The 17,166-nt window shown below is 39.7% G+C and overlaps 1 protein-coding gene across 2 annotated transcripts; it reads right to left on the reverse strand.

The window, feature by feature from the left end:
* Positions 1 to 8,055: 8,055 nt before the first annotated feature.
* Positions 8,056 to 11,806, reverse strand: LOC143100621 (gamma-crystallin M3-like). 2 transcript variants are annotated; one of them, XM_076263997.1, is made up of 3 exons: positions 11,795 to 11,806; positions 8,558 to 8,809; positions 8,056 to 8,328 (listed from the first exon to the last, which is right to left on the reverse strand). In XM_076263997.1, exons 1-3 carry the CDS (start codon positions 11,804 to 11,806, stop codon positions 8,056 to 8,058), a joined length of 537 nt encoding a protein of 178 aa, XP_076120112.1. The 2 variants fall into 2 exon arrangements, with proteins under 2 accessions (XP_076120112.1, XP_076120110.1); XM_076263995.1 differs by lacking the exon at positions 11,795 to 11,806 and adding an exon at positions 8,996 to 9,023.
* Positions 11,807 to 17,166: the final 5,360 nt, after the last annotated feature.

The raw sequence follows: 17,166 nt of genomic DNA on the forward strand, positions 1-17,166 counted from the left end.
AATTTTTTTGACAAATGAAGGGACATGAAGCAAGATAGCAATGAGTAGTGATTTTTCTTGAAAAATCAACTTTAAATAGAACAATATTTACAGTTATTTTTATAACTGAATTTATGAACATTCCAGACACAGTGATGAACTTATAAGAGAGACTCCAGCAAAGTTGAGCATAGGGGAGAATGGGTTTTAACTGCATTTTCTTTTACACTGAGAAGCCAAAAATGTCCTCTATGACATACCAGTGGTTCATAAGCATGAGCCTGCCTGGCAGGGACAAGGTAAAGACAAATAGGCTACAAAATTTAGGTAAATCATGGCCATCAGTAAGAAATTGATTAGGGGTGTGAGTAGGATCGGATCACTATTAGTATGTATCATGGTTTCAAAATTGCTGTTGTGTCATTTTCCATCACATAGGCTTTCATATACAACAAATTAAGCAGAATCAGTCAGCAAATTAATAATCTGTCTATAGCTAACATTAGTTGATAAGCAGATGGATATATAAAGAGCAAATGTGTGGTAGCCCATATTCACTGATGGTTTTATAGTCAGGTCTTTAAAGCAGGAAGCATATATGCCCATGGTTGGCTGAACACAGACTAATGAGTTGCTTACTGATTCTACTTAGTTTAGGCTATATATGTGATGGCAAGTGACTAACTGGCATTTTCAAGCATTGCTACTAACCCATATCCTCTTCATCACATCACATCAATAATGGTTGCCAGTAAAGAAAAAATGTATCAGGATATTTTTATGTCAGGCAGGTAGTAGACTCTAGCATGACATACTGGAATTAAGTCATGTTTTTGGCCTCAGTGTATCAGTGTAAAAAAAAAACTACTGTATGATCCCTTATACCATGTATTTTACTTGACCAACTTTTCTGGACTCCCTCTTATGAGGTCATCATTGTGTCTGGAATGTTTCCTGGAATGTTCATGAATTCAGTTATAAAAATAACTAAATATTAAGGTTTTGCATCTACGTCATAATGTCATGTGACTGTTTGTTTACAACTAGAGTGGTAGGCAAGAATGGTAGGCAAGGCACTGCAGAGAGTGGTAGGCAAGCCTACAACAGTCGGGTTGCATAGGCTACACATGGTTACAAATAGCTTCAAAATTGAAATTTTAATATCAAATATTGACCGGGATGCCGACCACTTGTGTAGGCCCTAACAGTTGGTTTTACAATAAGAAGCAAAAAGGCGACGAACGACCGTTTAGCCTACCTATCCTCGTGGTTGTGGAGGGTGATCGTTAGCAGCTGTGAAGTCTTTTATTCTCAAGATGGCCTAATGGTGTAGCCTAGGCCTACTGTCTACGAAGACGTAGGCTAAAATACAACTATCTACAGTCATCCAAAAATGAATTGCCAGAGATAGGCTATATGAAGGGATTTTTACCGGAACAGTTTGTTCTAATTTGTCTCGTGAAATTCGTGCTTGTGGACATCAATCACCTATCTTCTGTCCTTCTATTTCAAGTTATCATGAGTGTCATTTGATTATCACAAAATAAATGAAAACAGAATAGGCCTATGTGCTATAGCCTACAGCTCAGTTAGGCTAACTCCCGTATGTCAAAATAAACTGATTTTTGAGCTGAACTTAACACAGCAACCTCAAACACCTAAATATTGAACCTAAATAAGCAGTTTATGAATTATCTTTACCCGTTTAATCAAGTCCACATGACTAAAATAACAGCATATTTAAAGGCTGAGCTAGCATAACAGCCTAATATAGCCGATGCTGCAATGAACTAGTAAAAAAGTTTCATACAATTAATTAACTTTATCACTCACATTCTGAGTTTTTCTGGGTGGTTATATATCCATGCAGATCGTCTTCGAATGAGTCATCGCTGTTATATGTTATAATATGTTACAGGATTCATGACTTTAACGACATTAATGTTACATGATGCTGACTGACGCTGGCTATGTAGGCTACCGTCTGCTGAGTCTACATGCCTACCAAAACCTGTCGCTGTTCAGTTCAAGTTAAATGATCCAATATTGTTTGATTTTGTGTCAACTTTCAGAGGGAAGACATGTTCCTTTCTGGCAAAATTTCACAGCTTCTAAGAAAGTCTATCGTCTTTGTGTAAACCGAGTTTTGAACAGAGAAAAAAAGTTAGGCTATCATAGGCTAAATTTACATGCATGTTCTCCCATAACGTTATCGATACAGATCAATGCACCAAATCAGGGCGATTTTAGCGAAATAACGTTCCTGTGACAGGCTATCAAATATTGAACAATGGGATAACGTTTCATCATCACCTTTATTGATGCCTGAAATGTTGAAAGCTGAAATACAGAGATGTAGCCTACTGAGAGGCAGCTGCAGACAACGATGTTCAGAACCTAGAATACGTCACATGAAAAACGTTCTATTGTATTTAAAGTTGATTTTTCAAGAAAAATCACTACTCACTACTATCTTGCTTCATGTTCCTTCATTTGTCAAAAATGTTTTTTAACCTGATATTTGCACTTTAAGAGAATAAGAAATGAAAGGCTGTTGTGTTACCATTCATAGTGTTACAGTGCCAGTCCACAGTTTAGGCACAAATTTGCTGCAAATTCAGTCAGTTGGACTCTTGTGGGCGTTATAGATGTTCTTCATTTACTACTAAACTAGCCATGTATTTAACACAAGAAAATAATACTGCATAATAAGCAATGAAAGCCATTTTGGAATATATTTTTTTAAATTGAGATGCAATCTCTTGTACGCAGTAATTCGTTGATCTTGTCAACAACGTGCCTGCCTAGTCCTACCATGCGCAAAAGCTCAATTTAATTGTAAATTCTGTGCAACATATGCATACTTTTCTAATGTTTCAACCAGCCTGTTGTCCATAGCCTGTCAAGAGAGTGGCGCCGGAACGATTTAAGGCTTTTTCGCATAGGCTACTCAATGGTGCTATTTCACACGCATTATAGCGACCCCCACTCACCGGGGCTAATAGTCGATGGCATAGCCTACAGTGGACTACGGCTGTCAAAATTGCTCAAAAATGACGTTCGAATTTTCCCTCTAAAATAAGCACATGTATTTGAATATATTCAAATATCTAGGCTATATTTGCGCATTATGTCAATGACGCGCATCACGTCATCTGTTTTTAACTTTTTGGAAACATTTGAACTGAAAGAAGATAAATATTTTTCGTTAGTTTTGGAAGTTTATTTTTACGTAGCATACAGTACAATGGCCAGTTCCGACAAAGCCAAAATTACTCCTTTTGAAACAATAAGTGAGCAGACAGCGCATTTGTATGGTTATATTGCTTGGCAGGGGGCGATCCCAAGCAGCTTTCAGCCATAAGGCTACTTTGAGAACATTTCCTAATTCACCCGGCACTGATATTCAAAATGTTGAGAACTATTTCGACATACAAGCAGTTTAATTAAATGTAATTTGGTAACACTTTACTTGACAGTATCGACATGAGTTATAAAAATAACTATGAACACTCGACACTGTCATGACTCATGAAACCTAACCCTAATTCTAACCCCAACCCTAACCCTAACTCTAAACCTAACCCTAACCCTAATCCTAACCCTAACTTGTTATGACAAAAACTGAATGTCACTTAATAACAGAAGCGTTACGTCATAAACATTTATGACACATTCATGACAATGTCATGTCACTCTTATGTCGACACTGTCAAGTAAAGTGTAACCTGTAATTTCCGTTGTAAACAAACGGGCTACTTGGTGAGGCTTGGCCTCACAGATGCGCTCGTGCCTTAGATGGCAAGAAAAATCTTCACGTTATAGGCCTATTAACTGACCGCCCGATTCACGTTGGCAGGGGGGCCCATCAGACCTTTGTTCCCAGGGGCCCTGCCCCCAACAAATCACACCTTTCCACCTCTGGGACAGCTTAAAAGAAGTCGAGAGGACTCCTAACTCACTAAGACCTATTCACATATTCGCATAACTAACTGATGCAATAACGCCACCAACAACAACCAAAACTAGGCTACTCATTGTCAACATGTAAATTAAATGTAACGTTTCATTGTGAATCAAATTAAAATGTTCTCCTCTTTGCAAACGTAGGCATAGGCTATGGTGACAGATTAATTTAATAATGACATTACATTACATTAAATTACATTTAGCAGACACTTCCTGACCAAAGTGACTTACATATGTCAGGTATATTACGAGGGATCACATTGTCCCTGGAGCTACTTGGGGTTAAGTGCCTTGCTCAAGGGCACAACGGTGGAAGCCGGGAATTGAACCAACAACTTTCAGACTACTGCACGCTAGCCCAGCTCCTTAACCACTACACTACCACCGCCCACAGAGCAGAAGGTTCCACCGAGATTTTTGAACTCGGATCGCTGGATTCAAAGTCCAGAGTGCATTTGTAATAATGTTACAAAGATACTGCATCAATCCATATGTTTCATTAGGCTACTAGGCTATTTGTTTTGCCTTACTTTGGATTCATTTAGACCTGTCACCTGTCACTGATCATCGTAAGGGAGGTGTTTGGAATCATTCCCGCGTTACAATCATCAACCAATCAAGGTGGCAGATCTGGGTAGCCTAGACTGTGCTGAGGTGGTCACTTTAGTCAAACTTGTGCATCAGTAATGACGTCATACATAGCAACGAAGACTCACTCTTAGTTTAGGAGGAGCATTTTTCCTTACTAAGAGTAGGTCTGAAAGGCTTTGTGAATAACTTTTAAGAGAAAACTCCTAGCTAAAATCTTTTAGTGCGATTTAGGAGTACTCCTAGTGGTAAGATAAAAGGCTTTGTGAATATGGTCCCTGGTGTCTAACCCAATGCATAGCCCATTTACACAAAATAATGGTCAAATATTACTGATATTTCATTGTTATTTAAGAACATGCAGTGCGCGTAGGGCACCAAAAACATCTTGCTCGTAAAAAATCATCATACCGCATATTATGGCGGGTCTGTTATTTAGCCTACTTACTGTAGGCTGCGCAAACCACAGGCCTTTATTTTAGGGAGGCCGGCATTCGAGGCAGGCCTTTATTTCATAAGGCTTCTGTTGAAGAATGTTATGCTGTATAAAGCCTGCGCTAACAGTCCTCCTGCCCCCGCTTCCACAGCTGTGTGAGTGCGTCCCTGGATAGTGTGGCATGCTCAGGAGTTAGCCTATGTCTCCTTCTTGCAAACTTGACTATAGCGAAACCATTAATAAAAAGCAAAGCAACCATTTACGCCTTCATAAAATAACAACTTGCCAGATATGCCTTCATGGACAATAATGTAGACAGCAAATTAAGATATACCGCTGTGTAGCCAAGCCTTATGCCATACCCAAGTAGCCTAAATCGAGCTCATTTTTAATTATGCATGATATGCGTGAATGAAGTGGCCATTTCAAAGTAATGCCCACTGTAAGCACTAATATATGAAATGGTGGCAGATCCGGGTAGCCTAGACTGTGCTGAAAAAATATAGCATGTGTAAATTACACTTACAATGACCAGGATAAATGCTTATAACTAAAGGTAGTGAGAATGGCCAAACATATAGTAGGGCTCATAGGGCTAAATAAAAAATGGCATTTCTGTAAGACACATACCACATATTTTTCACATTTGCTCAGCCCCAGAGAATCCCTCTACCATGGCAATGATATTGCCAGATTCAGGACAATCTGTCCTACACACACATGAAAGGCAAGTCGAGCTGCCAGCTTGCAGTGGTGAGATACATTTCAAAATATAATAATTTTTATAATATGTTTTTGGTATTTTTTACCTTTACCTTTAATATTGACCTTTACCTTTTTACCTTTAATATTGGGACATCATATTTAAACAATTGTAGATTTACTTGTCATGCTCACACAAATTATTTTTCCAAACAACTCAAGAGCAATAACCACCTTATTCTGCATTATACACCTATGCCTTGTTTTCTTGTTCTGCAAAGACTCCAAGAATGTGGGACACATTTTCCAATCCTCTTAGTAGCAGTTCTAACCACATCCTGTTTATTACTGTACATGTCAGTCTAGGTACACTATTGAATCACCTGTTTAATCACATGTTTATTCAATTTAATTATGTAATTCCGTTTAATCATGGGCGGATTATGAACTTTCGGGCCCCTGGGCCCAGATGTATTAAGGGCCCCCCACTAATTGTCGTATATGTGGGAGGGGGGGTTTGGGGGTCCTCCCCCAGAACATTTTTACTTTGTTTGATGTGATTTCCTGTATTCTGGTGCATTTTGGGGATGGTCAATACTAAATTCAATCAGATTCATAGCCTACATCCTGATTTGTTGATATTGAGGCAATGATTCCATGCAAAGGCTTGGGCTTCAGGGCCCCCTGACCCCTTGGGCCCCTGACCCCCCATTGTTGTTACTCAAACTCAGTCATTAGTCACTAGCCTGCATGACTATATAGCAGGGGTCTCAAACTCAAATGAGCTGGGGGCCACTTCTGCCAATGTCATCTGATTGGAGGGCCACATCAGTGTTAAAGAATAATACAAAAAAGAACGGCTATTTCCTAAAATGCAGTGTTGTTTTTCAAATTGCAAGTATTTTTATCTATTTTTAGACACCTGTGCTAGCAACCTTGTAGCTTATAAATAAAATAATGATAAAATAAATATTATAAAAACAAACAAAAAAGCATAAAAACAGGTAGGCCTGTGTGTGTGTTTCACACCAAATAAAAATATTTTCCTCATAACTTTTTTAAACCTGGCAATAGGCGTCAGGGTTAAGAAAGCAACACCATTGGATTTTTATATCAATATTTCAAAAGGCCATGGCTTGAAAGTGGTCAGAGATAAAGTCCTACTGTAAATGTAAAAATATTTGAGTATAAACAAAAGTTTATGAAGGGGGTACATTTACCCATCTAATTTGCCACTGGATGGCAAGCACCTCAAATTATGCACCTTTCAGTAAATACTGGATGAACATATTTGAGCAGGTTTACTTTCGTTTTTGTCATATTACCCACATAACAAATCAACAGGAAAACACCTAAGATGTAGGCCTATACTAACAATCGTAAACTATTACTGGCCTATAACCACAAGGCCTACAATAAACCTGGTCAAATCAGTTCCTATCGAGGGTGACTTTGTAGTTCTTCAGAGCCCTATTTCTACTAGCCCTGCTGTCTGTACCACGTCCATTCTGGATCACAATTACCTCTGTAACCTCCGAGCTGTGTTGGGCAGAGGGTCGAAATAAGCATGGTATGCTTAGTGGACACTGTCGTATACACGCAAATACGCACCTCCATTCACAGACGCACCGTGACTACTGTCAATAGACGATCGATCATAATCTCCAAAAGGATATTCTCCTTCAGAATCAGAATAGGTGAATAACATTGCCTACCTAAGACTTCATCACACGTGAACGTTTTTCAACATTTGGTGTAGGCCTATTTCTGCTTCAATTTGTGCAAAACTATGGCCAGCATCGCGTCATTACAAATGCACGTCTTCATGTTTCTTGCGTGTAATAGCCTACAAGTATTTCCTGAAAACTTTGTGCAGCAATTTTGGGTTTGAATCAAGCGCATGTCTAGCAAATAGTGGAGGAGAGTAGCCTACAAATGAGATTTGTCACCGTACTTGGATCTATCGTCTTTTAATCAGTATCGTTGTTTGTCGCAATTAAAAATAGCCTCAAGGGCCGGATTACATTATTATTTTGACATACGTCGCGGGCCGGAATTGGGCCGGGAGTTTGAGACCCCTGCTATATAGGATAGGTACAATTAGATGCATCTGGATGGACTGCATTTCTTATGCTACGGCGCTTGTGGGTTTTTATCGAAATGAAGCTCATAAGTCTTGGTTGCATTGGGGTATGAATTAATAACGTGTACCTTTTGTATATCTGAAATAATTACTTGCACCATGTAGATCTGGTTCTAAAAAATGCTGGGATATATGCCGATAATATGAATTTAACATAGAAACACTGTCTTCACCATTAGTTTTTTGAACAGTTTATTTTGTACAAACGGCTCAGGTAGATAAACATCTGATATTCAGTTTAACAAGAATCCATGATACGTCTGATGGAGCTGATTCTCATGCTAGAGCCCATGTCCCTGAAGCTTCTGTGCTCTCCAGGCATCATGTACATCATTCTGCCTCTGAAGTGGGGCTGCTCATACATGAGCCAGTGGCCATCCATAACATTGCAGGACTGGCAGTCAGACATGCGGAAGCGGTCCATGATGGAGTCACAATCCTCCATCAGCTCAGACATCTGACCACCGAAGTTCTCCCTCTCGTAGATTCTCATTCTGAACTGTCCTCTATGCTGTTTTGAGAGAGACCAGAAAATATCCTATTCAGTTATTCAGAGTATCATCCCATGACAGTTTTGACACGCTCAAGATGACAAAGCATGTTTGTTTCTGGAAGGCTGAACTATAATGACTGTGAACAATATATCCAGTGTGCATTCAGAGTTGTATGTGTTGGTTTAGATTTATTCTAGAGACCTTTGTGAAGCTAGGAGTGCCCTCCTCTTAGTACAATATACTCACTTGGGGAATCATTCGGCAGGAGCGGATGAAGTCACTCATCATTCCCATACCCATCAGCCTCTGATTGTCGGGATACTCGCCCCTCCTCATGAAGAACTGGTTGCCCATGAAGTTGGGACGGTCGTAGATCATGAAGCAGCCGCTCTCCACCCTGATGGAATTGCAGCGACTGAGGTAGGAGGACATGTCAGAGCAGTCGTTCATGCACTCATAGGAGCGGCCCTGGAAGTTCCTCTCCTCGTAGAACACGATCTGAAAATACAGATAACAAAGTAAATTCCAGTTAATTGAATCCACACTGTGAAATACTGAAATTGCTACAGAGAGTGATGTTTCCCACTTTAAAATACCACAACAAGATTACACGACACTATCTCGATCGATCAGTGAGATACATGGCTGATGATGTGAAAATACAGTAATGATTCCATCCCATACCCTTCCCATGATGATGTTTTAAGTCCTGTCGCACACCTGCAGTGAAACCTGTAACACCAGCTGCCACTTTTATACCCAACTAAGAACCCAAACCATCTGTGGCACCATTGTACTAAAGCCCTGACTCAACAGCATACAGTATCAGAGGGGCGTGTTCTTTGTCAGAGCGCACTATACTGTAAAGGGTTATTATTTGATGTTAGTGACTAGATGATCCATTTACATATTGTTCTCTGCATTGCCTGAAAGCATAGAAAATTCTGTGCCCTGAAAGCAAATTTTAGTATCTACTTTAATCTTTCTTGAACCGCAACAAAATATACAGTTTCAACCTACATGCACAAGTGTTTTAACTTAAATACAATTTAAACTTAAAATTCCTATTTATTTATTTTTTTTAAAAAGAGGATTTTTCAGACTTTTTTTTCTTTTTAGAGATTAGTAGATTTGCTAAATCTCAGAAAGGGCATATTTGGGACTGAAAAAAATACCACAATGACACCTTGATACATTGAAAACGTGTTTATATATTGATAGCCATTTTGTATTAATAGCCTTATGATGGAGGAAAATCTTCATAAGGTCCTGATTTACAACTCAGTGGATAAAATAGAAATTGTCAAGCTTAGACTGAAAGTATGAAACATAAATATTCACTTAGTGTATATTTTAACAGGTACATCTGAATTTGACCCCCTCAATCTACTAAAAGGTTCCTCTCTTGCATGTCACCATCAAAGGTGGACAAAAGACACAATTCTTTAAAAAAAAAAAAAACTAAGTCAAAGTATAGATACACCTTGTCAAATATTACTCTAAATACAAGTGAAAATTACTATGTCACATAAGTACATAAGTATTTGTCATAAGTACATAAGTATTTGTCCTTTGTAATGTGTTGTAATGTAATGTTTATTTTGTCAACAATAGGATGTACATCCGTTGGTTGGTCACAAGAACTTAAACAGAACATTAGTTCCTTGCATGGACTAAAACAGACCTTTAGTTCCTTGCATCCAGCATCAACATTTTGCCTACTTTCACACATTTGCAACTGTTAAAAAGGATGTAACAATTCATTTTAAATTGTTATTCATTCTCTGTTCAAAAATCTAAAACAAGTTCATCTTCGAATACAAAACAGGATAACTCAATTATGAGAAGTTTTTTTTACCATTTAATGATGTAAAGATCTAGCTATGTGGTGAAAGTCAAGTGATTGTCTAATTTAATTCCAAATTCACCATGATCATGGAGGATATTCTGATGAAGAATCTGCTCTCACTATCATTACCACAGCCAAGTTCAAATTGAACTATTAAAAAAATTAACTTCAATATGGTCTATTGCATTATTGTATTTAAAGAATCACTTGAAATGTGCTTAAAAGTAACAGGTACATCATGCTCATATTTCAAATGTTGTGTAGTCAAAAGTACAGTATTTGCCTTTTAAATGTAATGGAGTAAAAGTCACAAGTTTCCAAAAATATTAATAGTCAAATAAAGTACAGATATTCGAAAATCATACTTAACCTTGGATGAGGAAGAATGAAGAATATCCTGAAAGGTGCACCATGTTTAAAGTGAAGCATGGCCAGGTGATGCTCTAGGCCTGTTTTGCTTCCTTTGGCATTGATAATCAGCTGCATATAAAGGGGTAGGTATAGTCATTCAAATATTTGGACATCCTTGGAGAAAACATCATACTGTCCATAGAAACCAATAGAATGTAAACTGAGTAAACTTGAGTCTATTGTCCGTTAGAAATTGACTGATATTTCTCAGGAATGCTTTCACAGCTGACATCTGACTACCCATAACCTTAGCACTGGATTTTAACAATGAAAAGGAGATGATAGTGGACTTTGGGAGGCATAAGACACATCATTTACCTGTGGTAATTGAGGAGGAGGGCATTGAGGTGGTCCAGACGTACAAATATCTGGGAGTCCACCTGGACCATAAACTGGACTGGTCAGTGCATGTAAATGCAGCATACAGGAAAGGTCAGAGCAGGCTCTTTTTTCTCAGGAAGCTAAAATCCTTCCAAGTCTGTAATGAGATGCTGTACCTTTTCTATCAGTCGGTTGTGGCTAGTGCAGTGTTCTTTGCTGTGGTGTGCTGGGGCAGCTGTATGACATCCAGGGAGGCTAACCGACTTGACAAACTGGTCAGGAAATGTGTGTCAGTGTTGGGGAGTAGGGTGGACTCTGTAGGATATTTGGTGGAGGAAAGAATGAGGAGCATGATGAAATCCATCCTCAGTAAGAGGAGCCACCCGCTGCATGACACTGTGGTTGCCCAGCAAAGCAGCCGCAGTGACCAGCTCCTCTCCATGAGCTGCAGGACTGAGAGGTTCAGGAGGTCATTTGTTCCGGCCGCCATAAGACTACACAACGGACCTGTTTGAGGTGCATTAATTATTTATTACTAATGATAGTAGCTTGTTTTGTGACTCTTTTTATTTTATTAACTGTTGTCGACCTTAACCTTCTGATTGATGACAAGTTGGGTGATGTGATCATTGAATAATTGTCATACCACCGATGGAGATGTAAGTTTTGACATGCTTTATAAGAACTGTGCTTTTCTCTGTATTTTCAGACTACGCTTGTTAGCGACATAGGTTTCCGAAAAAAAAACTCTATCTTTGCACATCGGCCCCAGAGTTGTCATGTGCCGTGTGGGAGCGTTGAGTTGACCCACTGATGTTTGTGCTTAGGATCTTGCTTGGGGCATTTGAATAAATAAACAAATAAATATTTCCTCATTATTAAATTAGCTTTGGACTTTGCACTTTGCCCGACATTTAGATTAGTGCCCCATGTAAGTTATATCATTACCATTATTAATTGATACAATTGCAGATTTTTGTTGTAAGTCTGGATTTGGCACACACATGCCCATCACGACTGTGGTGGCCATTATTTTACTAATGGATTTTATTTAAACAACCTTCTCCAGTTTAACTCATCACAATCTTTTCAACAGGCCTGAAGGTCTGTGTATTAGCAGTCACAATCTCGGATTTAAGTAAAAAATCGATCAAAATGACGTCACAATCTCGAACTTTTGAACACAATCTCGAAATCAATTGTAGAATCGACGATGCAGCCACACTCCCAATGTCACGTCCAGCATGCATGGCAAGAAGGGGAAAAAAACACCAATTCGTGTGGAAGTGTGGCATGTCAACGTGATCTCAGATTTTAAGCTGCAGCCACTTAAAAAACACATCAACCGAACTCGAACCCCTTCCTGCTTCTTTGAAATCATGGTTGTGGAAATATTTTGAGGTTCATTCATTCACATCAGTTAACACTAACTTACACTAGGTTACTCAGCTTTGCAAGTGACGTTCTAGAAAGAGTCCAAAAATACTTTAAGGCATAAACACTAACCTTGGAGTGTGCTATGACAATCAAATTATCATTCGGTGTTATACCATTTCGCTATGCTCACATTTATGTTTTTGTCTGTTCTGTTTAGTAGCCCGCAGAAGGAACGGTATGAAAAAAAAAATGTGGTTTCAAAATTAAAAAAACCCAAAAACATTACTGGAAATAACCAAAGACAAAAAATTTGTCATCATAAGAAAGGCATTTTGACCATAATCCATAGCGAAACTACAGCAACATACTCTATTCACAATTACAATAAATATTTCTTACATATATCGGATCGCCCCCTATTACCACCAGCCCTGTGTTTCTGTCGTCTTACGTGTATGTGTCACTTACTATTCATTTCTATACAAACCAAGATGGCGGATTCCTAAAGAAACGCAAGCACCCACACCATAAGTGTATCTAAATTAGCTATGTACCAAAAATTACGTATTACCGTGACTCGAAGAGCTATAAACAGTCTTGTAAGGCTGCGTGTACAAATCCGCTTTGTACATTTTGAGGTAGCGACGAGAATTCTCAGTCTAACCTTTCATGTGCCGTTGAAAGGGTGAAAGTAGACGACCCACCAGGCCAGCACTAACCTCCGGGCGCAGTAAACAATTTTAGGCAGTAAAAGCCCTGGTAAGAACCAAACCAGATTTTGTTCTACACACCTATGGCTACTGAAAAATGTAAGGTTCATTTATCAAATGTTATTTTGAAGTATTAAAAAACATTGTTGTTTTAGAATTTTCGGACGAAATGGGTGATAAATGGAGGTGTTACGATACAGTAGTGATGCTGTGAAAACCACAGAATCTTGTTACAGTGCATTAATTAAATAAAAAATATTAACAAATAACTAAATAATTTAAAAAGATTGAAAATCGAAATTGTGACTTTAAAATCAAAAATTAAATCAAATCGAGGATTTGGAGAATCGTGACACCCCTACTATGTATGTTGTATTGTTGACTAAATAATCTCCAGTGAACTTCTCTAAATCTGAGGACCTTTCATGACCATTATTCTCTTCATGACGGATTTTTTTTGTCACAGCTATCAATTATTTAGCTGCCTTTTCATTTGAAAAAGGCACCCATTGAGTTACTAGCTTTTCCTATTATTGGGGGCCAAGCAGCGAAGCTGCGAAGGCACCCATTGAGTTACTAGCGTTTCCTATTATTGGGGGCCTAGCAGCGAAGCTGCGAAGGCTCCCATTGAGTTACTAGCTTTTCCTATTATACTTCCGCCATTGGAGTCTATGGCAGCCCATAGAACGCCTGGCTAAAAAGTGCTGAAATTTGGCAGAAAGTTTCGGGACACTCCACTGACCACTCATACGAATTTACGGATCTCTAAACCCAGCCGTCTAGCGCCACCAAAAGGTCAAAATCTGGACGAAAATTGAACCGCTGGGTCTAAAGTTATGAAATTCGGCATAGAGGGTGACAATTTTTCGAGTAAATTTCACTGTTGGTAACGTGATTGGGACGGGACAGGAAATAATAAACGGGAGCTGGCGGGAAGCCATAGATTAACTTAAAAAAATGACACTGCAATGCAGTGAGTGTGCCCAAAGACGTGAGGCATTTCGTTTTAGAAAAGAGAACCAATTACAACCCACAATACGTTTGTTGATTGGTAGCCTATCAGAGCAAGACAAAGCAGCTGCCCTGTTCACAATCAATCAGCTTCAGCGACTAGGTCCTAAGGCAAAATGGATGCAAAGAAACAGTTACAGGCGAAAGTGTCAGCAAAGGACAGCTCTATTCAATTGCACGAGCTGTCCGGGAAAGCGATTCTCGTTGAGTTTAATGTGTCATGCAATGTTGGGGCATGGAACCTCGACGATCGCACTCCTCAATATATTTATCGCATAACCCTGGAGGAACACAAAAAATAGTTTTGTTTACCCATATGCTTCGCTGGTTTAACGTGATGAGAACAGTGCAAACTTAACTGATGGGATGAGATCTACAATTCTGACTATGAAATGATTTAAGCATAGCCTGCACAAAGTCCTGTAAAATATGTAACCCTAATTTTAATGTATCCCAAAATGATCGGCTATTAAAGAAAAGTTAGACAAGGCTTTTTGCCCTACCAAAATGTATGGTCACCGCACACTACTGGGTAGCCTAACAGTCGGATAACTTTAGACATCAACATATGGAGCGGGACGGGATTCGGGAGTCTTTCTCTCGGGATTTTGCGGGACAGAATTTTTTTGGGGGGGCTGTCACGTGATCGGGATATGACGGGAGTATTTGTGCGGGCTCGGGATGGGACGGGAGTGAAAATTGATTCCCTTGTCACCCTCTAATTCGGCACACTGATTCAGCACTGTCCCATGATCACTCTCACCAATTTATAGAACTCTATGCCCAACACTCTAGCGCCACCAATGGGTCGAAACTAGATTGCATTCATACATGTGACCATTGAACGGTGTGACCAATTTTCACAAATAAAACGCTGTTGGAATCACTGGACCGACCAGAGTTCACTGACCCCTATTACGTCACTTTCCGCCATATTGGACCTCCACCATATTGGATTTAGTCCAAACTCTACGAAAAGTTTCAGCGGTCACAAATTTCATCCAATTTTCACGAAACTTGGCGAAGTTTACCATCAGACCGAGCTGCACAAACGATACTTGTCAGATTTTTCAAATTCCACTTTATTGGCCCATGACAGCCAATCAAATATGGCAATGAAGCCGCAAAACAGGAAGTGGGCTAACATCTCGGTGACTCTTTGAGTTAACATAACAAATCTTGATACCATTAGTTAGGACACTGTCCCAATCACTCACAGCAATTTTTATGCATATACATTGAACACACTAGCGCCACCACCAGTTCAATGCTGGACATGCGTTCATGCGAATGATCCTTGACTCTTTTGTCTGATTTTCACAATTGAGGTAGCGTCTGAATCCTTGGACCATCTCGAGTTCATCGACCCCTATCCCGTCACTTTCCGCCATATTGGACCTCCGCCCTATTGAATTTAGCCCAAACTCTACAAAAAGTTTCAGCGGTCACAAATTTCATCTGATTTTCACGAACTTGGTGGAGATGATCTTCAGACCGAGCCGCACAAACAATACTTGTCACATTTTTTAAATTCCACTTTATTGGCCCATGACAGCCAATCAAATATGGCGATGAAGCCGCAAAACAGGAAGTGGGCTAACATCTCGGAGACACTTTAATGTATGAAGTCCAAACTGGGTACAGGGACTTCTTATCTGATTGTGATGACACAGTAGGAAATTGGCATCATTTGGCCTCTATAGGGGGCGCTGTAATAAGGAAACTGAGCTCACATCTCAACAACACTTTGGTGTGTAAAGTCCAAACTTGGTAGAGGGACATGGTAGCTGATTGTGAGAGCTCACAAAGACATTGGGGCAATTTGGCCTCTAGGGGCGCTGTAACAAAGTAAATGAGCTTATTTCTCAGCCATTCTTTATCCAATTGCAATCAAACTTGCTGTGAGTGCTTGCTCATGTCATGGCAACTCCATTCCTGCTATAGCACACTGCTAAGCCCCCGCATTGCTGCTTGCAGCTATATTTATTATTATATATCTGCCATTGGAGTCTATGGCAGCCCAAAGAACGCCTGGCTAAAAAGTGCTGAAATGTGGCAGAAAGTTTCGGGACACTTCACTGACCACTCACGCTCATTTACGGATCTCTAAACCCAGCCGTCTAGCGCCACCAATGGGTCAAAATTTGGCCGAAAATTGAACCCCTGGGTCTAAAATTATGAAATTTGGCACACTGATTCAGCACTGTCCCATCATCACTCTCACCAATTTCCAGAACTCTATGCCCAACACTCTAGCGCCACCAATGGGTCGAACCTGGATTGCATTCACGCATGTGACCAGTGAACGGTGCGTCCGATTTTCACATATCAGGCACTGTTGGAATCCCTGGACCGACCTAACTTCAATGACCCCTATTACATCATTTTCCGCCATATTGGACCTCCGCCATATTGGATTTAGTCCAAACTCTACAAAAAGTTTCAGCGGTCACAAATTTCATCTGATTTTCACGGAACTTGGTGGAGATGATCTTCAGACCGAGCCGCACAAACAATACTTGTCACATTTTTTAAATTCCACTTTATTGGCCCATGACAGCCAATCAAATATGGCGATGAAGCCGCAAAACAGGAAGTGGGCTAACATCTCGGAGACACTTTAATGTATGAAGTCCAAACTGGGTACAGGGACTTCTTATCTGATTGTGATGACACAGTAGGAAATTGGTATCATTTGGCCTCTATAGGGGGCGCTGTAATACAGGAAGTGGGTTCGTTTTTCAGCAACACTTTGGTGTATGAAGTCCAAACTTGGTAGAGGGACATGGTAGCTGATTGTGAGAACGCACAAGGGGCGAGTACTCTGACTTCATGCGTTGTAATTTGGCCTCTAGGGGTGCTGTAACAAAGTAAATGAGCTTATTTCTCAGCCATTCTTTATCCAATTGTCATCAAACTTGCTGTGCGTGCTTGCTCATGCCTTGGCAACGCTATTCCTGCTATAGCGCACTGCTAGGCCCCCGCATTGCTGCTTGCAGCTATATTTGCACTTGCTTTAATAAGATGAAATCATCAGAATTATTGCTGATTCCTAGATAAAATATCAAGAAGAAGTTGATAATGTAGGTCCAATTATTTTAATGTAATATACATGGGAATTAAATGATTACTTCCATAACCATACACGTGAGTTCTAAGTCCACCATCCTCTTCAA

Source organism: Alosa pseudoharengus, unplaced genomic scaffold, assembly GCF_046254945.1.
Source record: "Alosa pseudoharengus isolate Yale_2024_CS ecotype anadromous, Long Island Sound unplaced genomic scaffold, YU_APseudo_1.1 YU_APseudo_1.1_scf_3, whole genome shotgun sequence".
Taxonomy (NCBI): domain Eukaryota; kingdom Metazoa; phylum Chordata; class Actinopteri; order Clupeiformes; family Clupeidae; genus Alosa; species Alosa pseudoharengus.